General features: G+C 44.9%; 1 protein-coding gene across 14 annotated transcripts in view; it reads left to right on the forward strand.

Annotated features, from left to right (window-relative positions):
• Positions 1-27,478, forward strand: part of apbb2b (amyloid beta (A4) precursor protein-binding, family B, member 2b) — a 43,952-nt gene that overhangs the window by 7,772 nt on the left and 8,702 nt on the right. For 8 of the 14 annotated variants that reach the window (XM_027282608.1, XM_027282614.1, XM_027282607.1 and 5 more), the window contains exons 2-13: positions 8,401-8,507; positions 9,787-9,853; positions 10,954-12,027; positions 17,735-17,979; positions 18,896-19,027; positions 19,509-19,580; positions 20,245-20,295; positions 21,263-21,348; positions 21,590-21,650; positions 23,868-24,014; positions 24,486-24,613; positions 27,360-27,365. In XM_027282608.1, the coding sequence (XP_027138409.1) occupies positions 9,835-9,853; positions 10,954-12,027; positions 17,735-17,979; positions 18,896-19,027; positions 19,509-19,580; positions 20,245-20,295; positions 21,263-21,348; positions 21,590-21,650; positions 23,868-24,014; positions 24,486-24,613; positions 27,360-27,365 (2,021 nt within the window). In that variant the 5' untranslated portion in view covers positions 8,401-8,507; positions 9,787-9,834. Of the gene's footprint in view, positions 1-8,400; positions 8,508-9,786; positions 9,854-10,953; positions 12,028-14,872; positions 15,018-17,734; positions 17,980-18,895; positions 19,028-19,508; positions 19,581-20,244; positions 20,296-21,262; positions 21,349-21,589; positions 21,651-23,867; positions 24,015-24,485; positions 24,614-27,359; positions 27,366-27,478 lie in introns of those variants that run through there. The other 6 variants (XM_027282613.1, XM_027282616.1, XM_027282617.1 and 3 more) reach the window with 4 other exon arrangements.

A 27,478-nucleotide genomic window follows, 5' to 3' on the forward strand; every position in this document is an offset into this window, starting at 1 on the left:
GATATTGATCGAAATGGAAAGGAAATAGTTGCCGTTCCCACAGCCCTGCTGTCAGATCTCATTCTGTCACTGTAATGGAAATAAAGAAGGCTGATGGAAACAGACAGCGGCACGACTCTGTTCACTGCTTCAACGCCCTCACTGATTCTGAACCAGACGCTCCTCCACTTTTGTCCGGTGTGATTGACCCTCACGGCACTGTCAGCAGGAGACGCTCCTCAGCTCAACTCTAACCAGGACACGCAGGTTTCGGACTGTTTTCACACCACAGATGATGATCAAAGGTGTTAAAGTGAGTACAGGAAAAACACAAGACTGAGGAGTTATGTAACGCTGGTCTTGGCTGTGCTGATCTGCAACCGATCAGAGGCCTTGAGTGTTTCTGAAAAGTATTTATTGATAACAAATAGCAGGAACGCATGACAAATTTAAAATACAGACGTGGCGCGACTTGTTGTTGTCTGACTCCACTGCTGGCACCGCCAGTTCCCTTCAACATCGCGTCCAGGAAAGAGCTGTGGTCTCATTACGGCGAAGTCGCGCTGGCTGCACGACTGGCTCATGTGTGTTCCACAGAGCGAGCAGGCCTTCAGGGCCAAAACGAGACTTCCCTGCTCGCACTGTGTGTTATTGCCTGGTGTCAGTGTGTTCTCGGTGTACTCTTTCTTTTTCCCCCCTCCCACGACCTCCCCTCACCCACAGGAAAGAGGGTCTGGGTGGGGAAGGAGGAGGGAGGAGGGAGGGTGGGGGTGTATCTGGGAATGGGGGAGGGGTTGGAGCACGCCCGTTCCCAAGTTTCCCAAATCCAGGAAATCGTCTCTTGGCTTCTGTTTCTGAAATCTTTCTACACCACGTCACAGGATTTTCAAATCTGTGAATGTGTGCAAAACTCTTTAACCCCGTCACCCCCGATGGTGGTGGTGGTGGTGTTTCAGCCGGACTCAGAAATAATCAGTGCGTGCTCTGCATTTACTCTGTAATGTCCCAGTTACAGTCGGGGAAGTGTTATACTGCTGCTGGCGAACAAGTGACTTCACAGCGCGCTCTGTCACGGGTGACACGTTTTTATTTAACGCTCTATGTATAGACTCACTCTCACCTTTGTTTGCGTTTCGTTTAACCTCTCACCGCCGTGGATTTTAGTTTGTTCGGGGTCAGTGAATGTATCGTGTACACACATGCTCTCACACAGATGGTCATCACTCACCTTTATTACCTGTGTGTGTGTGTGTGTGTGTGTGTGTGTGTGTGTGTGTGTTTGCTCCTCTTGTTGATCGATTGGAGTTTTCTTGCCCCCTAGTCGCCCTGATTGTTGATCGATTGGAGTTTTCTTGCCCCCTAGTCGCCCTGATCCACCCACCCAAGGAAGAGAGACATGCCTGAGATTCTTTGGCACACCCTGAAAAATTCCTCACTGTTTTCCTTTCCTTTGTGGTCATTTTTTTTTTATTTTTTTTTTTACTTTCCCGCCCTTGGAAACCACGGCAGCGGGAAAATGATACCTTATAGCTGTATGTATACAGTACACGGAGGCCTTCATAAATTCAACACAAACACGGAGACCTTTAAGTGTCGGAGTGTGCGTTAAACTCCGAATTATAGTGAAGCTATTTCTGTCCGTCCTTCGCACTCACTATACACGGCTGCTGCAAGGACGATGTACGGCCATGGAAGCTCACTCCAACCACAGAGCTCTCTCTCTCTGCAAGCAGTGCCCAAGTGTGTGTGTGTGTGTACGTGCATGTTGGTGTGTTTGTTTGTCGGTACACAAGATTGTTTGTTTAAGCTGCAGCCTCAGTCAAAGTGTTACTTTGTCTCTGTTATTTCCCGCTATTGACGATACAAGAATACACACACACACACACACACATGCACTTTGGCCCTCCTTGCTGTTTGACCCTTCCGCTGTTATTCTGGATATATTCAGGAGATTGCTATTGTTTTCTTCCCTGCTTCCTCCTTGTTATAACGGACACACACACACACTGAGTTTAGGGAAATGTATCCTCCAGCCTGTAGCGGTCGTATGTTAGCTCAGCGGCGGCCTGACTGATGTGTAGTTGTTTTTTTTCTATTACTCCACCGACTAAAGCTACTTTTATCCTTGAAAAATATTTAGCCACGGCTCGCTATTCATATTAGATTACTAAGAATAACCTGAGCAAACATGCCCTGTTTTGTGAGAACCTCTGATTGAATGTGGCTCAAGGTACACGACACAAAGCAGAGAGGAACTAGTTCATGGAAAACAGACGCAAACTTAGATCTGTTTAATTTTTGTCAAAGAATAAGTAGACTGTCTGAAGCTATAAAAAATAATATAAATGTTTATAACACTCTTCTTAAAACGTGAAAGTGATCGCTAAGATTTCTGTTTTCTCTTTTCAGAACTTTAATCCACAGTTTCGGAGGCACTCTTGGAAATGCTGCATTGCCACTTTCCTTAAGACTGTGGTTCTGATCAGCTAACAAAGCTGCAGTTTGGAGATCTGAGTGAACAAACAGGCACATAAAACATCAGGGGAGTCTGCAATGCAGGCTGGTCCGAAGCCATTTAGAGCTTTTTATACAATCAAAAGGCCTGAAAATCAATTGTTATTAATACAGGGGAGCAAGTGTAGTTCAGTTAAATATGCTCTGTTTTAGTTTGGGTCAGGAGGCGAGCAGCCAGACTTGAAAAAAAGTTTCTTCTAAGTGCATTAATATAGATTAAATAATAGGCTTTATGGGGGATTGAGTTTGACATAATGCTTGGCATGAAGAGCTGTGTGCCTATATGTATTTGGTCAGCATTGTTGCAAACTTCCCAGTCGTTGTAGTGGAAGTAGTTTGCAGCTGGACCCGGCCTACTGCGCAGCCAATCATAATAAAGCCAAGAAAGATCTGGGAAGATTGCCTGCTATTGTACAGCTGGCTTACACGTTCGTGTCCTGTTCCAAAAAGTTAGAAAAACACCCAGTTGCGTTTCTTATTCTTATGCGTCCGATCTCTTGACTTGACTGCGACAGTTCTGCTTTCTTGTCTTTTTTGGTAACAGATGGAGTTTCTCACGAGCCGAAGTGGAGGGGGGGGGACAAGAACAGGAGGAGGGGGGCTGTAAATCAGGGTTGTAAGAGAGAAAAGGGTGGTTTTATGAGAGTTTACAGACCTTCTTCACTTTTAATGAGAAAAGACAGCAATTCTCTCCTAGACACAAAAAAGAGAGAGAGAGAGGGAGGGGTGTGAGAGGTAGAAGATGAATGTAGTGGAGGCAAGGAGAGGAAATGGGCAAGAAAACGGGATAAAGGAAAGAGGTAAAAGTCAAGTGGGATTAGCAGAGGGAGCTGGAATGGCGAGAGAACTTTGAGAGGGAAAGGCAGGAAGGAGGGATGAGAGGCCTATCAAACTGTTGGCAGGCATCCACTTGGCATATGAATTTAAAAGCAAGCGCTCTCTCTCTGTCTCTCTCTCTTTCTCTGCCTCGGTCCGTGCAGAGTCTGGTAAACTTTGGTGGTCACGTACAAAGAAAAAGAAACACAGAGAGAGAGAGAGGTGGAGCGTTTGCAGCTGCTCCCTTCATTCTTGCTGGTGCCAGACCCCCCCCCAACATACATGACACTCACACACACACACACACACACACACACAACAGCACGGACTCGGTGGGTCAGCAGGCCAGAAGTCAAAGGTCACTGTCATGCTGTGACACATCCTAGATCTTATTACGTACCCCCCTGGATGTGTGTTTTTTGTCTGTGTGTGTCTTTAACGTAGAGAGTCCGCCTGTCTGTCTGCGTCTCCCGTTTTTTTTCGCCCGTTTACAAGTCCATGTGGAAGCTTCACCCGCATATTTACTGTTCATGTGTGTGTTTATGAATGAGTATTTGTCTCTGTGCGTCTCCCAGTGCTGCCCTGCCCACAGAGGGGCCCTGTAATTATGCCTAGACCCCCTCGTCCACAGCAGAAGACTGCAGGGAGCCCTTCATGGCTGCTGAGGCCTAAACCAGCCGCTACGATCACTGTCATTCCATCCAAATTGAAGCCATATCCAGATGTAGTTTGGGATTGAAAGTTACTGATTTTGGTGCATGCTTGCTGCTGAACTCAAACTCCACCCCAGTGTGAAAACGTTTACATTTTACATCTGCAGAAGAAATGATACGGCAGCTTCGGTGCGGTCTGCAGTCAGTGTTTGAACGGTGACACAGTTTTGTTGTTTTGGCTCTCTCTCTCGCTCTCAGCACGCTGGGCTTGTGATGAGACGATCACTATGAGGTTAAAGTGGTAACTTTAAAGGGCAACTCCAGCGATTTTTACACATCAAAGTATGTTTACGGGGCTCGGGGAGTTCTGCTGCATATTTGGGGAAAAAAACGTTGCGTAAAGCAAAGACGTGGCTCCAGAGGGAGACGGGTGAAGACTGATGAATCGCCTCGAGTCAGCGTTGGTTTGAGTTGAAGACGACAAGTTTGAAAATGGAAAAAAAAACAAACCTCAACTCTGCTGGAGGCTAGGAACTCAGGGTTGTATTAACTGTTACTAATATAGCACACACAAACCTCTTACAGGACTGTCAGCAGCCCGAGTTGCATCGTGGTTAATGTAGGAGTCAGGTTTTGACAAGGAAGAAGAATGCATGGTAGTTGAACGATGATATGTGTGATTCTGCTGCATAGTCCAACAATAGAATACGTAATATGTGAAAAACTCTTTTAAACTTTAACTTCAGGGCCTACTGATGATGTGTGAAGAGAGAGCTGACTCGTCTTATTTTCATATTCCAGAAATGAAACAGCCACATCACACACACACACGATGTTGGTAAACACGTACCACCACCATCGGCCAATGATGGATGGCCGGCTTTCGTAAGCAGCCAAAACCCGTACGTTTAAACCGTTAGCCGACCAGTGTCGAGTCTGATTTTAGCTTCGTCGGTTGGCTCAGCTTCAGTCCTGTCAGACTGCGTTGAGGGCTGAGATGCATCAGCGTTTCTTCGAGCTCTTGTTTACCATGTCAGATCTTTTTTTCGTCGCTCGCTGAGACTGCTGAGCTCCAGAAAAAAACCCAGAGAACCTTAACCCCGAGCCAGAAAGCAAGTGTTACTATGACGACCGGCAACCACAATTTGTCATGTCATTAGCTGCGGCATAAATGCATGTTTAACAGTTTTTGATACAGCGATTTTTGATATTTATTGCTCTGATGTGTTGTGAAACATAAAATATAGTAATGGAAATGTCAGAGATCTCTTTTTAATGTGAATAGATGAACAATCATATGATAAATCTTGGTCTGTTCTCAAGGCTCCAGAGAGCAGTGCTCTGCTCACAAACATGTCTCGTTTATCCTCTGCCAGGCTTGTTTTTTTGGTCTTTCTGCTCTGATTTTTGGACACCCATGCTCGGCTGATGTCGACCTCTGGCCCCACAGAAACTCCTTATTAGCTTCATGTATATTTGAGATCATTTGTGTATAAAAAAATCACTAGGATGTTTTCAGCAGTGAGCTGCTTGCGCACATGTGCTTCGAATCCGGTCGTTGGTTGCCAAGTTGCGGTGACAGATGGGTTGAATTGTATGTAGCATGTTGGATTGTGTTTGTTTAGACGATCTGGCAACTTTGGATGACGTCAGATGAACTCCGTGTAGGATGACTGTTCATAAGTTTGACGGCGTTTCCCTGTGGTAAACAACAAAGGGAGATGACCTTGAAATACGGGAGAACTGCGGGAAACCCGGGAGTGTTGGCAGGCATCACTGAAAGTCACCGCTTTAACCTCGGAGTCACCTTTTCACTTTAAATTCACTGTGTTGGAGCCAAAACAAGTCACCGTCCCGTTGCGGGCTACACAATATTTGTTTGTCTCTGTATCAGGACAAACTGCAGCGACTCTAATGCTGACAGCTGCAGGGTGGTATACCTCTATCACGGATCCATCCCGAAGTGCCAGGTCAGCAGGGACACTTCATGGGAAATGATTCATACGGTTTTAGTGTCGACACCCTTTTTATACAGATACTTTCTCCCACACACACAAACACGCGTGTTCCCAGGTATGCAGACTTGTTGCGGCAGGATTGAAGGAACAGAGCCATGCCTTGTAATTTTAATCCCAGAGTGCAACATTTATTTATTTTTTTATTGCTATTTTATGATGCACTTTTATTCATCAGCCCTCTTCTGTCGTCTCTGTCCTTGCCAGCTTTTATACTCGAGCTCTCTGGGGGGTTTTATGTTCGCGTCCGTGTGTTTCTCTGTCGATTGTGCATACATTCACACAAAACTGATCTGCGCCTTTTTCAAAGTGATCCCTAAAGACCGAACACTACCACAGTTGTTTAAACTAACATCTGACATAATATCTCCATCGTAGCCGTGGCTTAAACCATCAGAAGAAAAGACATTACCGTACACACAGCTGGTTTGAGGTCAAAATTATACGGCTGTTCTTCAGATGGTTTACTTTTTTTCTTCTTCTCCTTTTACCACATGCAGTGTAACACCTAGTGCTGCCAGACAAACCAGATGTTGTTTGTCTGTTAATGCCAGTAAACACAAGTATTGACTCAGTATTAAGCCAAGTGATTCAGCCCGCGTACTTTAGAGGTATGCACTATTCATAACTTTGAGTCGTTACATAAACCTGTGCAAATGTAAATGTTACGTAAGCCTATTGTATCTTTGATGTACACTCTTTACAAGTTGGGAGGAAAAACATTTGCTTCAATCTCGACCACATGAGACACGACCTCATGGCCCTGTTGGTTTAGAAATATTTTCTTTGAGTCCCTGACCTGATAATATTGACTTTCTTGCTGAGTTTATTTGTGAAGCGATGTGACAGATTGATTCATTTGTTGGAAAAACACATTCCACTTTGTCATCGAGCATGGAAAATGCCAAAAATATAGAGCTGGGCTAATTACATCTCTGCCTTATTACATACATAACTTGGTTTTCCGACGGTCAGGAAAGCAGCAACTCACACGAAATAATACAGTTAGCTCGAGAGTAGGAACTAAAATGGTTTTCTCTGTGCAGAAGTATACTGTTCAAATATAATCTGAACAGGTGAGTTGTATAAAAATTCACCCTCAGTACAGTTGTCATAAACGGGGAAATTAGTTTTTTGTTCCAGGTTGTAAACATGTTTATTTCTGCTGTGAAGTTGAACATGGGGACTTATGGAGACTGACTCACTTCTGGAGCCAGCTTCAAGTGGACGTTTGAGGAACTGCAGTTTTTAGGACTTAGACTTCATTTCCCAGCCATGGAGGTTGCCTCTTGTTCTAAATCCATGGCTGCTGATTCTTTTTTTTTTCATACAACTCACAACACACACCACAACAGCTGCAGGCTCTGTGGCCTTCATGTACAGCGTATTAGGCTCTGAAAATGTCAGTTGTTACGTCTGTTCATTGATGTTCAAAACTGAACGAAGGCTGAAATATGTCCGAGGCTTAAGATAGGATCATTAAAGGGGAAGGAGAGAGTAGATAAGGATGGGGGAAGAGGACAGCCTGTCAGCAGAAGTGTTCGTGCTTTAGTCTTCACGCTGGGATTCGAGGACTTGTGCAAAATCTGCTGTGAGTTCAGTCATTATGCAGACAGATAAAGGGAATTAGTGAAGGGTAAACCGAACCTTAGGGGAAAAAAAAGAAAGTCTCCAAATGGCAGCATTTAAATAAACACACCGATGAGCCAGTTTCAGTGTTCAAGCCAACGAACGCTTGAAGAAATGTCAGATTGTTCTTGCAGCCATCAGCACACGTTTACCTTCAGCCCCGCAGCTGATACTGATTAAATCTTTAAATGAGGTCGATTAATTACTAATAATCTGGAATTACCGCTTTGAAAAAGTCAGCGTCAGCTGTTAGCTCAGTTAAAAGATCCATGTGATGGGATAACATTTCTCTCATTAGTTACAACTTTACCCCCCCCCAAATTATTCCAGGTGTTTTTCCAGCCCCTCAGCCAGGGATAAGTGGAATTTTATGGTCCACTATGCTTATTATCCTTCCACCACTCGTAGAGGTTGTGTGTTTGGTGAGTCTCTCCACAAGTCTTGACTGCATTATGCAGTAATGTGTGTGTGTGTTTTGGTTGTTGGAAAGCAGAGAAGAGGGAGTTTACAAGTCTCCTGTGGCATTAACTTTATGATGGTTCCAGTCAGAGAAGGGTTGGCAAGACTCTGCACCCAAGAAAGAAATATGAGCTCGATACGAAATGAGCCTTATGTTCACACACATATACCAACACACACACACCTTGTGTATTAATGTTTGATCGAGGTTGTGAATAATTGATGCGTCTTTATTATTTGTCCCTCTGGTGTCCTGCGGTCCTCCGTCTCTCTCGGTCCACCCCTCCCTCCCTTCCTCTCTCATTAATCCTGTTTTATGTTTGTCTATCCCTCAGGACGCTGCCGCTTCACTGAAGCCCTCGTGATTGGATGAAGAGAAAACCACCGACTACCAGCATGGACGCGCTCCATCCTGGAGTTTCCCACAATCCTTAGTTCTCTGGTAAGTAGTAACTATAAAAGGGTTTTTTTGTTTTCAAGTCGGCATGTTTTGAACATAAAAATAGACTCCAATATAAACCCTCCGAGCTTTTAGAAATCGTTACTTTTCCTGTCAAAACTAAAAAATGCGCGCTCGGTTCTGCTTTCGTTATTTACAAGCGTTGCTAATGGTGTTGTCTGTAAATATGGGATAGCGTTCAGACACGGTAATGCTGCGGGATTAAGACGCATTTAGAGTATCTCTCTCAAACTAAGCTTTGCTAAGATATGGTCAGCTAACCCCAGTAAAGTTAACTCCATAACACTTTTATGTAAGCGCATTCCTGCCCACTGCCATAACACTTCATGATGACCCCCCTCTGTGCAGAGAGAGGAGACTCACTCTGTGATATCGGATATAGACATTTGACACATAACTTGCACTGACTCATTCTTGCACAGAGTTTATGTATATTCTTCTTTGCATATTTCTTACATGGATAGAACAATAAGTTCTTCCATCCCTCAAACTTTCAAAATTCTATTTATACTGCGATAATACACTTTTTTTTTATTATTGTGTTTTGTAATACTTCCTTCTTACTTAATAACTGTGGCTGCAACACAAGAATTTCCCTTCAGGGATCAATAAAGTAATCTATCTATCTAAAAGACTTCATAGATTCTCTTTTATTTTGAAAAAACCTAAGGTTTTTTCTGCATATCTAAATCTAAGGTGAATCACCAAATTGGAACTTTATTGTTGTTAACTTTAACTACCCGTCAGGAACCACCTCAGCTTCACATAGCGGTGAAACAGAGAAGGCAATAACATCCTATAAACATCACGCTCTGACCCAAACAGCACTTTAGCGCCGTGATCATAGTGTGTTTTGATCTTTTAGGCTTTCAAAAATATTCTTAAAATCTACCTTTAGATTTTGACTAGCAGGGAATATGCCGTCCTCTGTACATTCACTGGATGATCAGGACGTACAGTTGAAGTGCTAAACATGAACAGTTCTTCACCAGACAAACAGAAAGTCCCCATGAATTCATTAAATCCTTCTCTGCTTAAGTTTCTGAATGCTTCTTCTATCGTTTGGATGTCCATGGTGTTTGGAGCCCCTCCACTGCCTGCACAGTGTTATGTTGTCTCCATAGAAACCAGCTGTAGTTGGGTTCCACGTGGATGAATGTGGTCTCCGAGGGCAACCCAAGAAGCACTCAGGATTCTTTGCATTTTTCCTCTGATCATTCTTGTACTTTTTTTTTTTTTTTTCCCCTCTGGTGGCGTTCAGATCTGCAGCTGAGTCTACTGAACCCTGAACCGTGACCAGCGCAAGTCTATGACTGACTTCCTGTCAGGTACAACACACACACACACACACACACACACACACACACACACACACACACGAGCTGTCACGCATGCTGTCTTTGTGTTCAGTTGGAATGAAAACCTCCATCCTCCCACTGCCTCATGCTGAGCGGTTTCCCATCTCTGCTCTGCAGCAGCTAGTTGTTTCTAAAAAGCTGCAATCCACAGTAATGTCCCTCAGGAATGTAAAACTTAAGCTTGGCAATTTTATTCTAGTTTTTTTTGTTTTTGTCAACAAATCCCATAAAAGGCTCCAATCAGCCCTACGCTAGTCCTTCTCTCAGTACATCCTAGCTTCCTTATGCTTTTCCTAAAACATCTGAGCCCTATAGTCTTTTGCAAACATTAGTCAACAGGCTCAAATACTGTATTTGTTGGGAACTTTTTCCAGCTGTGCATTTGGTACATCGGCGAGTATTTAAAGTATCAGAAAAGTGTGGGAAACCTCCTTAAAATAAACGACATTTTCACCGACTGCCTGGCTGTATGTGTTTTTATTCATTTTTCATCGACAGTGGCGCTCTGTGTCACGGAGGAGAACACTGTTATGCACTGCATCAGGCTCTAGATACACAGGCAGTTAGTTTTGGTCTTTTCATTTGATTTGCTGACAATAAGATAAACACAGAATATCATCAGACTATCAGGATGTTTTAGACTTGAGCTTAACTCTGTCTGATTAAAGATTTGGTATGTTAGATTTCATTTCTGTGACTGTGCAAAGAAAAACAGTTGTTGTTATGTTGTTTTTTCCAAATATACACTGTATGTTTTGCACGGACATATTTATTTTCACGTTTTTAATGATTTGAAACTTGAACATATGTTCTGTAATTCTCCTCATGCAGTGAGCCAGTGCTGAATAATTGCACCCTCATGTACAGTATTTTAATGTTTCTCATCTCATTTCATGCCAAGAAGCTGAACCGTTCTCGTACACAGTTTGCAGCTGCTGCAAGAATGTTATTTATTTATTGGAAGCATTAAGTTTCATCTCTCCATGCATTACGATGCATAACTAGCAGTAGTAAGTAAGCAGCGGGACAAAACTATGTGTGGATTTAAGTGTGTTTGCCTCCTCTTTCAGGTGATCTGTCTTGTGCCACGATGATGTCAGTAGATGTGACCAATCACAATGGCCCCGCCGCCACACCTCCCACCTCGCTCAGCCTCCGCTCGTCACACAACCAGCTACTCAGCAGCGACGTGGTCAAACAGGGCTCCGCCACGCCTCCCAAGTGTCGCAAAAAGTACGCACTCACCAGTATCCAGGCCGCCATGGGCCTCGGTGAAGCGGTGCCACCTTCGTCGTCACCGGCGTCGTCCCCGTCGCAGTCTTCAACCCCCAACAACCCCAAACTGGCCAAGAACGGAGTCAACCAGCTCCGTAAAGCCGGACAGGATCACAACAAAAACACAACCGGCCCCGACCCGACGGACCTGGAGTGTAATTTAGAAACCGCAGCGGATGACCTCAACGTCAACACAGCTGAGGAGCATGACAGTCACACTCTCACCAATAATGACCGAGAGGATGACGTCATTAAGCTGGATGTCGACCTACACCCAGACACGAGCAGTGACGCGGAGCCCGAGCAGAAAACTGAATCAGACATAGACTGTAACATAAACACCACTGTGGAGCTCAAACTGAACGGCAACACAACAGATCTGGGCTTTGACTTGAACATTGAGACAGAGGAGAGCGATGACATCAGCATCCTGTCCGAGAAGGAAATGATGTCAAAGATGAAGATCGAGGAAGATGGAGATGAGGTGGTGGCGGAGGAGCAGGAGGACGAGGAGAAGAAGCCTTTACTGATGATCAAAAGCGAGTCTCCCGTGAAGAACCACAAAGTTTCTTCAGGCCTGGAGCTCATCTCTGACATCCACTCCAACCTCAAGCTCCTCAAATCGGGCAAGGACTCCCCGGTGCCTCCTCCTCCATCTCCACCCAAGCAAGCAAGCCCAGAGGACACACCCCTGCTCTCCGTGGCCTCCTGCTCCTCCTCCTCGTCCTCCTCTCCAGAGACGAAGAAGGACAGAAGGACTGGTGCAAAAACAGACTGCGCTTTGAACCGCATCCAGAATCTGAACCCGAGTGACGAAGAGTTGAGTTGGACCACACTGTCCCAGGAGAGCAACTCCCCAGAGGAGACAGGTACACAGACTGACACACACAAAACACACTCAAAATGATAATTACAGTAAACCCTACAACCACTGTCATTTGCTGATGTTTGGCATAGTTTTCATGTGAGTGTGTGTGTTTTTTTTTGTTTTTGCTATGTAGTGGTTTCAGCGTCCTCTCTCTGCTGATGACATGTTTCCATTTATGGTGACTGTGTGTGTGTGTGTCTGAGTGTGTGTGTTAGTGTGTGCATGTGCAGAACTCAGACGTTGCTGAAACAGAATAACAAACACTGCAGCCTCCAGTAAATCTCCCAGAATCCCTCTGGGACAGGAAGTGCCCCTTGTAACCTCTCGGGTTGGTTTAGATCAGCTGCGTCCTGTTTCATGCTGCGCACGGTGTGTGTGTGAACAGGGCCCGCGGGCTCGTCATGCTAGTGAAAATGTGCAAGCTGCAGTTATCGTTCTCTCTCTCTTCATGGCTGTGATTTCTCCACCAGAGCTGATATTCAAGAGCGAGGAGCCGCTTTATCCCCCCATAATCTTCATCGTCCTTCTGAGAATATGAACATTTGAGCTCTGCAGGTATTAAAAGCGGGATGCAGTTTGGACACACTTACAGATACAGTTTTACAGCTGAGGCTTTTCATATGTATCTTTAGCTGTAGGTGCCTCCAGAAAAGCTTTAGTTTTAATGCCACTTTATCCATATATCAGATACAACATGCAGCGTGAGACTGATTGTTGTTCAGTTCTCAGCCCATATAGATGTTTAGATAGAGTATGAGGCATTTTATGAATACAGAAAATACAGAAACATGCTCATCAGAACTCCTTCTTAACATCTTAAACCCAATTTTCAATTTGTGTGAAACCCTGAATATAATTTCATTATTCAGATGATCCAGAACGCGGCGGCGCACCTGGTCTTCAGTCGACCCAACGAGTCACATGTTACCCAGCTGCTCGTCGAGCTCCACCGGCTACCTGTAGCAGCCCACATTATATTCAAATTCCTGCTCCATGCTAACTGCAAAGTAGTCTGGTTCTGCAGCCACAGACACGTGACCTCCTCCAGTGAATGACACCGTCTGTCGTGTCTTTTCTGAGAACACAAACATGCTTTAATTTGATTTAACGTCTTACTTAGCACACGTCGTTACCTGATATTTATTTCTACAGAACATTTTGAATTTTCTAACTTAAATTCCTTGGAGTCATCGCCGCTGTTGCGGGCTTCTGTTCCCTTTTAAACTCGCTCGTCGCCTGCCTCTGCAGAAGGTCTGTTAAAGTCACTGTATTTCTTTTGTCAGCATTATGTAAAAATCTGTATGTCCACTTTAATTGGCTCCTTTTTAAAACTCTCCTGCCTGCCTCGTGCTTTGGCGTAAAAGCATATGAAACACATCCATCTCCTCCTGAGCAGCAGAGCAATCCCGACCTCTGGCATGAGCTCAGCTGTAAACCATCCTCTCGAGTCTGGGAGAGTTGCGGCGCTCTGAGATGTTCAGCTTCGTTGCTCGTTTTTTTTTTCTCTTCCTCCTCCCAGAATGCCTTTCTCGCTGCTAGCTCTCTGATGACTCACTGTCCCCTTTTGAATTGTCAGGCTCCGAGCATCTGTGTGTTTCATTTCTCTACAAAGTACCAGCAGCTCGTCCTCCAAACTGTTTGTGTGTCACACTGTTGTTTGTCTGAAGAATCGAGTCTGCGTGTGTTCTTTTTGTCCCGACTTTCTCTGTCTCATCTTCCTCTAAAATGTCATTCCAAAGTGAGAAACCTCTCACGGGGCGGCCTTATGTTTCGTATAGATCAATGTGTGTGTCTGCGTGTATTGACGAGTCGAGGAAAGGGGGGGGGGACAAAAAGTAGATCTTAGCGATGCTTTAGTCTCTGGATGAGATGCATTGTCGTCTGAGGCTTTGCTGAAGAGTCGATAGCCACGCTGGCATCATTCATGTTGTTATTGATATCTCACATGTAGTCGTGCACACTGCTGTGTCCTCCTGTCTGCCTCTCTCTCTCTCTCTCTCTCTCTCTATTGACAAAGCCGTGTTGTTTTACCAGGTGTGTGTCAGATTCCTCTGTGGATGTTGCGGGTTAGAGGGCCAATAAGACACTGCTTTCACACAGAGGAGACAAAATACACACACACACACACACACACGCTGAGTTGAGGAAGGTCATTTTAAAAAGTCACACAACAGCACGCAGTGCAACATGAGTTTTCTCTCTTTATCAGCCTCACTGTATGTCTCTCCTTTCTCCTCCTCCTCCTCCTCCTCCTCCTCCTCCTCCTCCTCCTTGCACCTCCACTGGATATGATACTGAATGAAAGATGATCTTGGGGTTGCCAGGACAACCAGGAGACTACAGTGGAGGTGGGAAGGAGGGAGAAAGTGATAAATATAGACATTTGAAGAGGATGAGTGTGCCAAATTTTTAGTTTCTTTCTTTCTTTCTGTGTGTGTGCTGTGTGTGTGTTGTGTGTGTGTGTGTGTGTGTGTGTGTGTGTGTGCGTGTGTGTGCTTGCATGTTTGTTTGTTTTAGGACAGGAAAAGGGAGGGCAGCCTTATTTGAGCTGTTGACGTTGTTGATGCTCCAGATAGAGAAAAGAGACGACAACAACAGCAAACACAGCTCAGCTGCAGGGGGATACACAACCTCCATCTCTTCCATCTCTCTCTCTCTGCTCTCACTCCCCCTCTCATTCACTCTTTTCTCTCCCTCTCTCCTCTGCCTCTCTTTTTCGCGTCATGTCCTCCGTGCCTCTCTGCCTCAGCGTGTCTCCATGTCCCTCTCTCTCTCTCTCTCCTCTCTTTCTCCTCACCCTCTCTCTCTCTTGCAGTGTCCCCCCCTCTCTCCTCTCCTCTCCTCTCCTCTCCTCTCTTGCTCTCCTTCCATCTCTGTCTGGGGTTCTCTCTCTGGTTACAGCGCTGGCTTTTGCCGTGTTGAGAGGCAGCTAGCTAACTATGATGCTGGGGAAAGACTACATGCTGGCCATTGTGATTGTCAATTACGAGGGTAGGTGCATCTGTCGGAGTCGGCTGGAAACTACAGCGCGGGGTTAGAGTTTGAACGTTGAAGTGTGTGTGCGTGTGTGTGTGTGCACAGGCGTGTGTGTCTCCTCCAACACGGGGGTGAAGTTTATCACTGTAATGCTGGTGTCCTTTAAATATGTGCCAGAGAGATCTGTGGTCTGTGCATGCTGCATTTGTCTGTGTGTGTGTTTGGAGTGAATGTGTGCATCGGTCTGGTCACGACTGTGTGTGTGTGTGTGTGTGTGTGCATGCACTGTCGTTTGCCAGAGATAACATTTGTATATGTGTGTGTGTGTGTGTGTGTGTGTGTGTGTGTGTGTTTTGCTCCAGAATCTCACTGCTCACCCCCTCCCCCCTCCCACGTCTGACTAACTCTGCTCTGCTCTGGCATGGAGCTGCATGCTAACCGAGGATAACTGCTACGTAGCTCCTTCATGAGCTGCATGTGTGCATGACAGTTGCTCGCCCCTGTGTCGGCGTGCTTAAGGGCTTGCAGAGGGCGACACTGCTAACTTTGAGGCATGAGATAACCCTGCATCCAAGCCAGGCAGAGGTCCCCCTCTCTCCCTCTCTCTATCTCCTCTCTCGTGTAAGTGCACGCTTTAAATCCACATCCAGTAGTCTGTTCATCTCATACTGACACCATCTTCCCCCTCGCTCAGCGCAGAGACACTCGGGTTCTCGCTCTTGTAGTTCTATTGGATGTGACCTATTTATTTTTTTTATTGCTCACCAAGACTGCAACTCCCAGAAGGCACTGCTTCCCAGCTCCTTCCTCTAAAGCACAGTCTTAAGCCCCTTAGGGAAGCGAGCTCGTGCCCAGAATGTATGTGCACCAAGTTTTCTGAGTCATTTCTGTTCCATCCAATGGATTAAGTCGAATAAAATAACTTATGTCTGTGTGTGTGTGTGTGTGTGTGTGTGTGTGTGTGTGTGTGTGTGTGTGTGTGTGTGTGTGTTTGTGTGTGTGTTTGTGTGCGTGAGCCTGAATTCCATCTCAATCTGGACCGACCCAGTCGTCATGATGACATATGGCCTGCTGTCGTGGCGACGGGCCCGCGGGCTGTGTTTCATCAGCACGGTCAGCAGTTCGAGAAGTCTTTGTGCAGTCGCACGCACGCACACACGCACGCACACACACAAACTACACACGTAATACACACAACACCAGCTTGACCTGTCCCTCAGAGCTTATATCACCTTTTATGAGTTGCCACACCACCTCATGCAGTTTCGGATCGTCTTTACTACCTCGGTCACTACATCAACTTCACGCACACACAGATGCCATCAATAGTTCTGCTACGTGTGTGTGTGTGTGTGTGTGTCAACTGCAGCCTTCAGGCGAGGTGACATTTAGTACGAGTGTGGGAGAAGAAACCACGATATAAGTGCTCTGATTCCTTCTGCGTGCGTGCGTGCGTGTGTGTGTTTTCAAGGTAGCTGCTGTATTTCCTCTACATGTGTCACTGTCAAATAAATTATCTCAACATCCATCTGCTCTATATTCTGTCACTGTGTCTCACTGTGTTCTGTTAACGGAGGGAATTTCCTATTTAACATGAATCCATACGTCCTGAGCCAGTGCGCCTTAATTAATGAACCTGTGCAGCGTGTCTGGTTTTTGAATTACAGTAAGTGCTTTGAGCCTTTTTAGGCCAGAACATTCATTAATTTTGCTTTTCCTTCCACTTTATTTGGTTTGACACTGAGTTATGGATTTTATTTCTGTATAAAGTCACTTATTTATTTTATTTTTTTAACTTTAAATTCATTTTAAAAAAAAGTAAAGTTTGTTAAAGTGAGTCATGCAGTATGAATTGAGTTTGCAGCAGTAATGTCTTCATTGTCATCACTGGCTATGTGCAGTTAACTTGGTATTGTGCAGAAGACGCAAGTGGGCAGAGAAAGAGTCAAATTCAGGAGCGAGGGTGACTCATTGGAAGCAACACGAACCGCTGCAGACCTGGTGCATGATACAAGTAACGCCGTGCTTCATTTTAGCCTGTTTTCTTTTTGGTTCTGATTTCAGTGTTGAAATCGAAATGTGTCCTGACGTCAAATCCACCTTTTATTACGGGAGAAAATCTGGCTCATGGCGTCATTATGGCTCAGCTGTTAGTCCTCCCATTTCAAGACTATGAGTCGTGTATTTAGACATAACGTTTGATTTATGAGCTGATGTTAAAAAAACAACAACAATAAATTAAAGAATCCATGATGAATCATACACCCGTGGAAATGAGAGAGAACATTTGTATGATACTGAGTTAAGAGGAGAAGCTAATACGATTACTCGGGCCAGAGAACAATGAATCCTCATTTGTGTCTCCTCGAATAAAAACTTGTATCCTAAGTTTTGCTTCAGGCTCGCTCATTAGGACTGCATCCGACATCGCGCCTGTGTGATAGGTTTTATTTAAAGATGTTTAACGTACGGGGTACGTGTGAGTGTGTCGCATAAGTTCAACAAAAGAGCTCAACAACTTTTACTTTTAGTCTGCACAATGATGCGGCTGTTAGACGACAGCTGCAGCAGATGCTGCTAATCCCAGTCAGCTGTTCATATTGTTCAGAGTGTGTGTGAGGGTCGACTTCCTTCAACATTTGATCATACGGAAGAACATTCAGTATTCTGTGTTTGCCTGTAATCACACACATCTGTCAGTTTAACAAATGTGTGTGTGTCCCCCCCACCAGATATCTGGAGTGAGCAGTCATTCCAGACAGACCCTGACCTGCCTCCAGGATGGAAGAAGATCACAGACATGGCCGGTATCTACTACTGGCACATTCCCACAGGCACCACCCAATGGGAGAGGCCCGCCACCCGCCCAGCACCCACCGGACAGACGGAGTCCCAGGCCCTCGGCGACCACACAACCTCCACACCGCGTAAACACTCTCTGGGCTCTCTCAGCCCCTCACCCACTCCTGAACACGAGGTGAGTGACAGAACAATAAACTTGACCACACACATACACACACACATTTCAGGTCTCATAAATCTTGTCCTCTGTTAACTTTGGTTACATCTGTAATTGTTTTGTTTAAGTGATGGCAAACAGCTCTGGCAGTGGTCTGTGGTCAGAGTAGAGTCTGAAGAGACACCATCCACAATGTGAAGAGACAATGAGGAACAAAAGGAAACATAATGGAGTCAAACTTCTTATGCTGTACAATAGACCGATACGAATAAGTAACTAATTGACTTGTCTTACGACTGCAGTGCAGTGCAGCTGAAAATTCTCATTATTCATCCAGATTGTGTCGTTATAATTGTTAGTCTTTATTGTCAGCATTACTACAGCTGGAGCTGCCACGCTTGTAAAAATGAAAAAAGCTTCTTTGAAGCTTCTGATGAGCATAAATCAACATTACACACAGCAAAAGAAATGAATATTAGAGGGGTGATGCCAGGCGACGAGAGGTGTTTAAAATGTATTTAGACCTCTGCGCTCCTCCTCTGAGAGTATCTTTATGATCGGAGAAGCTTAAGACTAGTCTGGCATCTGGAGTATTTTAATAAGAACTGGGATTATAAATTATATTTTGTGATACAATTCATGTAACCTTAGATCAGATTTGTACGCCCGGGCTAATACCCCATGAGTCACTCCTTTAGGCGATGTTTTGTGACCTTGTGATAAAACCACGCTGCTGATAATCAAAGCAAATAGGCAAATGTAAAAGCTCAGCGTGACTCAACAAGGGAAGCGTTTCTTTAATCCCTGAATGCCACTAATGAGTCACTAAGAGCCCGTTAGAGAGTCAGTGATGTATTGAATGGAGCATTTTCTAATAACTGTGTGTTTCTGTGTGTGTGTGTTTCTGTGTGTGTGTGTTTCTGTGTGTGTGTAGTCATGCCAGGCAGAGATCTTCTTCAGGGCGTCAACTCGTTCGGGCAGCACCACGTCCGACAGCTCAGTGGAGCCTCTCTCCACTCACGAGCCCACCCTCACCACATGCGGATTCGTCAACAGCTGCTACTTTGTAAGTTACCAACGTCGTACTTACTGTCTGGCATCCTGCATGGCAATTTCAAACAGGATGTATATGTCTAGTGTGTAGCGCTGCGGAGAAACGGAGGCAGAAATATACAACGAGGCAGCCAGTTAAGAGAGTGAGACGGGGCCGATAATACTCCGGTCTAGCAGTGGCATACAGCAAAGAGAGAACACTGCATCAATCCATCAGTCAATCATGCAGAATGATGGAGGGAAACACAGAGAGGAAAGGAGATTGATAGAGAGGAGAATGGTGTAGATAAAATATTGATCCAGCGAGAATGGACTGATGTTGATGGATAGATGTGCCAGAATCTCAATCTGGCACATCTACCCGACTATTAGCCGGTGACACGGAGAGCCAAAATGGCAGACAGACAAACATGGAGGAGAAACATGTCCTCTGTATTCGCACTGTATTTAACGCTTCACCTCTGCCTGTCTCCTTCTTCTCTTTCTCTCCTCAGCCTCGTTCCACGTCTCTACAGGGGGTGCCCGATCAGGAGTGTCGCTCTCTGCATCACGAAGACGAGGACAAGGTAGGACACTTTAACCCTTTTCTACATTCTCTTCCTCCACCCACCACCTCTGCTCTGGAGTTGAGTTTATATCTGTATATTAGTATGTCTAACTTGTATCACATAGAGTGCAGTCAGTATTTGGACAGTTTGTTTCTGTATTTAGTGCTTTTAGTCTGAAATCACACGAAGACTGAGAGGTTAAAGTGATTCACGATGCACACGGGAGACATAAAGTCACTTATTACTCACATTTATTTTTATTATTTTGTATTTTTTGTGCTTTTCTTTCTTGGTCAAAGTGGCACTCGCGTTTATGGTCTGTCGTTCTGCAGCAAAGATGGAAAATAACTGTCCAAATAAGCACCGACTTGTGCTCTACGTCTGTATTGTTCATATTCTACTAATCACAAATCAATAGATGCTCAGTAAGGAGATGAATGTTCAATAGGAGCAAGAAACATTTTGAGAAATCATTTCAAAGTCTCGACCGACTGATTTTCATTTCAGAAATGTTTTGCTGGGTCGCTCCTCATTGCAACAGGCACTCGGCGTGGAGTGAGCTAGTTGGCTAACAGCCTTGTTCTGTCTCTTCTTCCCTCCCACCTTTGACCCCCCCCCTCTCAATCTTTGCCCCACCACCGTGTGTGTTACGTGTGTGTGTATTTTAACGCTGTACGTAAAGAAACAGGTGTGGAGTGATTTTGGCGGAAAGATTGATAGTGAAGTGTGGAAGGCAAGTATAATGCACTCAACGCCAGCGAGTCTTGGTCTATCCTCACCCACTCTTTGAGTGTGTGTGTGCACTTATGCATTATGTGCTGGAAATTCACCCAAAAAAAAGCATGCGTGGCTGATGCTTTCACATAAATGTAACCGCACCGAGCGCAGCATTTTGTCATGCCTGATATGTGAAACGCCTCGCTGCAACAACACACTCAACAAGTTATTCCTTTCTTTACTCACTCGGCTTAAAAATATCGTCATCTTTCCTTCCTGCTCGTACAGATCCAAATGTGTTTGCACACCCAAAGTGTGCGTTCATGTACACACTCTCTCTCTCTCTTTATGCAGCATGCCCCATTACACATAACACACCAAGCCCATTTCTCCATCCAGCAAGGCCTTTTTTTCCGCCCACACTCGGATGCATGCTGGCATATACTGTACTGTGCCGGGTCAAAATATTTACATTTGGTTTCTGCCAGGTTTGTGTCTTATTAGCCCTTCTCCCACATGCCCTGTAACCCGTGAATGTTATGGCAGGTATACATGTCATGTTTTTTTTTAACCTTCCTGGAAAAATTGTGCAAGTCTTTCAAGAGGAAACTACACAGAGGAAGCACTCGAGTCATAAAGAAAGAGGAAAATTGATGCCAAACATTCTATGTTGAAGCTTTGATCGTCTTGAAGTCAATTCAAGGTTATCAAAATACATCTGGATCTCTTTCAGCTGCATTACCTGGCAACTATAAACCGGCTAAAAATAAAAGCAGGTATTGGAGACGATATCTGTCTGGAGTTATGTCCTGCGGGAGTTTTTCTTCATTCATCGTCGGCCTGTGTGTGTGAATGAAAGACTGATTTTACCAGACAATATTACAGGTCACATGTGTGAAAGGGGCTTTGAGGTTTGACAAAAGATGTGAGGTTTGTTTTGCTGTTACTCTGCGCCCTCTGACGATGTCGTCTCTGTGCACCAGGACCTGCAGGCAGCCACGGTGAACCCTGACCCCAGCCTGAAGGAGTTTGAGGGAGCCACTCTTCGCTACGCATCTCTCAAGCTAAGGTGAAACACACGTCTGTCTGTCTGTATCCCCACTGATTTATCTCTCCCTAGTTTCTCCAATCTTGTGTTTAAAATGAGGTCAGACCAAACAGGAAGTTAGCTCTTCTACTCAGGAAATGCCATCGTGTTCTCTGTTAGTGTAATGACTGCCTGTAGCTCTCACGTGCAGGACAGGAACCTTGTAAGTAAAGCAAGGCACACTGTTAATCATGTCCTACATTTATTAACTTTGTTTTTTCAGGAACCGTCCAGCGGTGGAGGAAGAGGAGTCCAGCAGTGCCAACAGTGACCCAGAAGCAAAGGTGAGGAGCCTTTTCCTAAACAAGACTTGAGTTCAAAGCTTCATGATGCATGTCTGTCTTCGTAACCTGTGGTCACTTTATTCTGCAGCTATTGTAATAAATCTGTTAAAGGGTCCAGTGTGTGAGGTTTAGTAGCACCTAGCAGACTGAATACTCTCCCACGCTTCACTCTCTCCTTCCAAACATGCAAGAAAAAAACACACATAAACAGCAAAAGGCCACATTTAGATCAGTGTTTAGGTTGTCTCTTCTGGGCTACTGTAGAAAAATGGTGGTTCAACATGGAAAAGGACCTATCACAAATCAATTTTAACCCAACGAAACCCAACAAAGACATAATAATTGTTATTTTCAGATGATCATACACACATGAGAACATACTTCTGAATATTATATTCCATTTCTGTCCTAAATCTTACACACTGGACCTTTTTAATAAATGTTTGGGTACAAAAGCTGAATGTTAAAAGATGTTTTATGTGTCAGTCCAGCAGCCTTTGTAACCTCTTTGAGTTTCCTTCATGAAAACTGTAAAAGAAACACTATGAACATGTTATTGAGGCTGAACCTGAAGTAACTCCAGACTTATATTTATCTGTTATCCTATCCTCTCCATAAACCCTGCAGAATGTAATCATTCTCAGCACACATGGCTTCTTGCCTTGATGCTGCATGCATGTGTGTTTACTGACTGTTTATGTTGATCACAGTGGCCGTCTTTGCTGCGTCCATGTGGAGAGATATTTAACCAACACTGCCTCCATGTGGTGAAACAGAGAGGCACAGTTCACTGCTGCACGTTGGCGCATTAGTGACAGAGACCTGTTTTTAAAAAATTCAGAGCTGAGATTCAAATGAGACATTTAAAGTTTTTGACAATAAGACATATTACTGAGCAGGACGCCGCGCCCATTTGGCTGATGCTGTTACCGGCAAATGTCAATTAATTTAGCATTCAACTAATTAAACGGAAGAATAAATTAACGATTTATCTGATCTGATACAGAGACACTCTGTCACAAGATCGCAACAAGGGGTAAAATACATACCAAGGCCTGTGTGTGTGTGTGTGTGTGTGTGTGTGTGTGTGTGTGTGTGTGTTGATAGCTGGATAGATCTGGAGCTTTGCAGATTAGAGTTAAAAGCCAACGTTCAGCTCGATGACGTGGTGCTGATCTGGCTGTCTACTGTCTGTTTCCCTCTGGGTGTTTGTCTGGCAGAAATTCACAATCCTTAGCAACAGTGACACCGTGATGAATACCAGACACAAACACAGACATACAGTCAGGGCATCTGGTCCGGTAGCATACTCTGACACACACACACACACACACACTCACTGCGGTATCAAGATTGGATCGGTTCCTCACTGCCTAGTAAGGGAGTTAAATCCAGACTAGACCTCACTCAAGAACAATTTTATCTATCAGAGTGTGGAAAACGGAGCAGATAAGTGCATTCAACTAAACAAACCTTGAAATATGAGTGCGTGAGTGTGACAGTTCATGTCTTGCAGCTGCTACCACCTGCTGGTCTGGATCTGTGACACAGCTTTCACAACATTTCTGAAAACATGGAGCACGTCTGCACACGTGTGAATCTCTTCATCTGCGTGAGCCAGACGTTTGTCAGCTTCGTGTCAGCGCAGTACACATCCACACATCTAAGACATCGTGTCACTGTCTGTCCTGCTGTCAAATGCTTTAAGAACAGTGAAACAACAGCGCCGTACTCACACAACACAAATACTTCATGCAAGCGTACGTGAAATCGTCTGTTTGAGATGAATATTTGATCCAAGCAGACTACGATGCAGCCGGTTAGTGTGTTAGGGACTCACTTCATTTACAGTCTGTCACCTCTGTTTTTCTCAGCCTGTCCCTCTCTGACCTCTTTCATCGAGGTCTCTGCGGTCTGCAGAGTACTTTCTGACTGCTGAAATCAAATGAATACTTGATGAGGACAGACTCTCTCTCCTCTCTTGGTCTTATCTCCCAACGTGTTTTGTTGTCCTCATTGGTTTATCTACGCTTTTGTCTTTGTATAGTTGGAATTGTTCAGCCTATGAATCCTTTTAAACTGATACCAGAAAAAGACCATGAAAGCTTAGTAGAGCCTAACACAAAAACCCGGTAGTTAGTGTGTTAAAACTCATAATATATAAAGAACTGTCCTATAATTATACAGTATCATCACTCTCTGGGTCTGTGTGTCCAGTGCTTTGCAGTGCGCTCTCTTGGATGGGTGGAGATGGCCGAGGAGGACTTGGCTCCTGGAAAGAGCAGCGTTGCTGTCAACAACTGCATCCGACAGCTGTCCTACTGCAAGAACGACATCCGAGACACCGTCGGCATCTGGGGAGAGGTGAGGAAGAGAGTGTGGTTTTATGGCACACAGTGTATGTTTATGTGTAAAACAGAGGGTGATTGGTTGTTAGAAATAAAGGTTTTGGAGCCAGAAAGATGAATTAAAAGATAAAGAAGTGTATGTGAAGCGACTGGGAGGGACGAGGAGAGAATGAAGAGAGGAAAGTGGAGCAACGTTATGAAGTCTTTCCTTCCCTCGTTGTGTTTAATGTGAAGTGACAGAACAGAGAGAGAGAGAGAGGGAGAGCGTTTCATCCCTTTTCCAATAACCTTTCAACTCCCACACCCTCTTTTTATGGTTTGATAATTTATTTAGAGACACACACACACACACACACAGGCAAAAGCACTTTATAGGCAGGTAAAAGAAAGCACTTGACCTACAAAGGACTACTTTTGAGTTCCAGGTAAAAAGGATTGAATGTTTTATATGATGAAATCTGAAGAATGTGTGTGTGTGTTTGTTCAGGGGAAGGACATGTACCTGCTGCTGGAGAACAATATGTTGAACCTGGTCGACCCCATGGACCGCAGCGTGCTTCACTCTCAGCCAATCGCAAGTATCCGGGTCTGGGGCGTTGGCCGGGACAACGGCAGGTTAGTTGTTTTGTTTGTCTGCATGATTTAGTCACGAGTGTTTAAGATATCATGTTGTGCTGTAAATCATCGTCAGCGTTCATGTAGTGTAAATAACCTGAGAGTTTCCAGCGCTCTTTGAGGATTCTGTTGTTTAGGTTTAAGTTTTTTAATTGATAGATTAGTCACCGGTGTAAATGAAGTCAATGGTGCATCACGCACACACTCAGTAAAAGGTCAGGGCAACAATTGAGGGCAGCAGACGGGTGGTGGTGGTGGTGGTGGCGGTGACAGGCAGAGGAGAGGAGTTAATGATTGATGATGAAGGGATGCTAATGAAAGATTAATTCATCGGCACAAAGGAAAGGATGAAAGAGAGAGAGAGAGAGAATGGCCTTTATTCTCTTCAACCACAAATCCCCACCTGACTGATCCGTGCCTCGCTTTCACCTCAGCTGAGCTCAGCGCCGCCGGCCCAACGAGGAGAAAAAAAAAAGACAAATTCACACCCAGCAGTTGGCTGTCTTTGTGCCGGGCAGCTCAGAGATTTGATGTTCTTGAAGTAAAAGCCGCCTGCTGCATGTATGAAGGTTAAAATGAAACTTTAATCAAACGCTGTGTGGTAATGATGCCTGGGCCACCAGTAGAGGGCGCTCTGCGCTGCTGCTGAACGCACAAGAAGGCACCGAATGTAGGTTATCAGGAACAGCCTGTGGACCGGAGAGGTCCGTAGCTGCTGTATAATTCGAGCTGGCACATGTATGCACACACACACACACACACACACACACTCACAAGCAGCTGATTGCACTCAGGAAAAGAGGCAAGGCTAAAAGCTCTTGGCATATGCAGAACTGCAGATTTCTGTTGCCTCAGGGACTCACACACACACACACATGCAGCGTCGTATGTTACCGTGTATTTCTAACATAAGATCAACCTGTCAGATAAAACAAACACATGTTTTCTGAGTACTTAGCCTTTATTCCAACCGTCCACAGCTACACACAGAGAGTCAGAGCTGTGGGAATACCTCGGCTGCAGCACAGGGAGGAGTAGGAGGAGGAGATGGTTAGAGAGAGAGGAGGAGGAGGAGGAGGAGAAGGGGCTTTTGGCAGGAGAGAGGGAGAGAGGGTGATGAAGCTGCCAGAGGGGGAGGTATGGTTAGTGCTCACTGGGTGTGGAGCGGACAGGTTGAGGAGTGTGTGTGCACGCCTGCAGCATCACCAGGAATAGATGGTGTGAGTGAACTAAAGACGGCTCCCGTTCACAGGATTACCTGCCCAGATAGAGAATCAAACCACCGTGAGTACATTTATGTGCAGTTTCATCTCACTTCTGAAACCATCTGCTGTGTCGTTTCATCATAAAGTAGCAGGAAGAAGGAGAAGGAGAAGCTGAGTGATCAGGCCTGAGTCTGTGGGGGGGTGTCGTTGAGCGAGTAGTTTTCGGGATGATTTTTTATTTATTTTATTTCCAGCCAGTGTGAGGTGTGCATGTCACAATATTTCAGGAACTGTAAAAAAAATCAGGTGTGTGTGTGTGTGTGTGTGTGTGTGTGGTGGTTTGCTTGTGGGTGGCTGGTTATAAGAGAGTGTGTGGTGCAATCTACAAATAGAATCCATGATAAAGGAGTCATTTGAATCTGCATCTGGTGTCTGGGGAAAAATGGATTTGAAACGCTGGGAAGCTTCAAACAATGAAACATGCAGCAGTTTGACACTAAAAACATGATTTTTCTTCAATATTCATCCCATATTTTATATTTGAAATACTTAATTTGTGTTTGTGGGAATGCAAAATACCAGAATCTGTGTTTGCTGCTCATCTTTTACATGTTTTTTTTTTATTTATGCTCGTGGGACTGTTTTTGTTTTAAAGATTATGAGATGTTATGGAATCTGAACCTGGTTGGCTCGGAGATTTTCCCTCCAATCTCTCACGCACTCACACTCTTTTACCCTTGCGATAGACCTGAGTGGTTGTGTCGGTATAAGAAAGGCCCCCCCGGTGCCCCCGCCCCCCTCCTCCTCACACACACTCACACATATCTCCCCATGTGCCATGAAACTCATTATCGCCACAGAGATTACAGATTCCCACAGCAACCTTGACATTTTCAGGGGCGTTGGCATGATGATGAGATTATATTGGAAATGAGATATCACCCCCTTTTTTTTTACCCCCCCTCCTCTTTCTCTCTCCCCCTCTCTGCCTCTCTTCCCTCTGACTTTTATCTTTTATCTCTTTTATCCGGGTGTTTTATTCTCTCCTCGTCGTCACGCTTTTATCTTCATTGTGAACATTGTTGCAGTTCACTTCCAATTTCCTCCCCCGTTATTTCACCTTTCTATCGTTACATCCGTCACTCTTCTGACTCTCCCTCTTTGTAACTTCACACTTTATGTCTTTTCAGGGAACACAAACCATCAGCAGCCAATTGAAACGAAATGTTCCCGTCTAGAACATCTCTGCCGCTGCTCCTCTTTTTTTCCCTTCGTCCACTTTCTGTCAATTTTTCATATTTTGCCTGAAGGTTAAGTGTGCATAGGAATTACCTGCATAGCTGCTTTGACCTGTGTTACACCCCATCAACCCACATGCACACACACTTGCACTCACACTCGCTCCTGAAGCTGTTTATTGGTTGAAGTTGTTCTGGCGGAGAAGATGAGAGAGCGTGTAACTCGGTGTCGCCTCACAGGGGGTTGGTTTTCTTTTCTCCTACTAACTGTCCTTCTTTCCTCCCTTGCTTCCTTGGACACAGAGAGAGGTAAACACATTCCTTCCTTTCATCCCTACAGTGTCTCTCCGTCATCGCTGTCATTCCTTATTGTTTAATTTCCTCTGCGTCTCGCTTCTCGTGCACGTTCAAAGTGGCTTTTG

This window comes from Larimichthys crocea, chromosome X (assembly GCF_000972845.2).
Source record: "Larimichthys crocea isolate SSNF chromosome X, L_crocea_2.0, whole genome shotgun sequence".
NCBI lineage: Eukaryota > Metazoa > Chordata > Actinopteri > Sciaenidae > Larimichthys > Larimichthys crocea.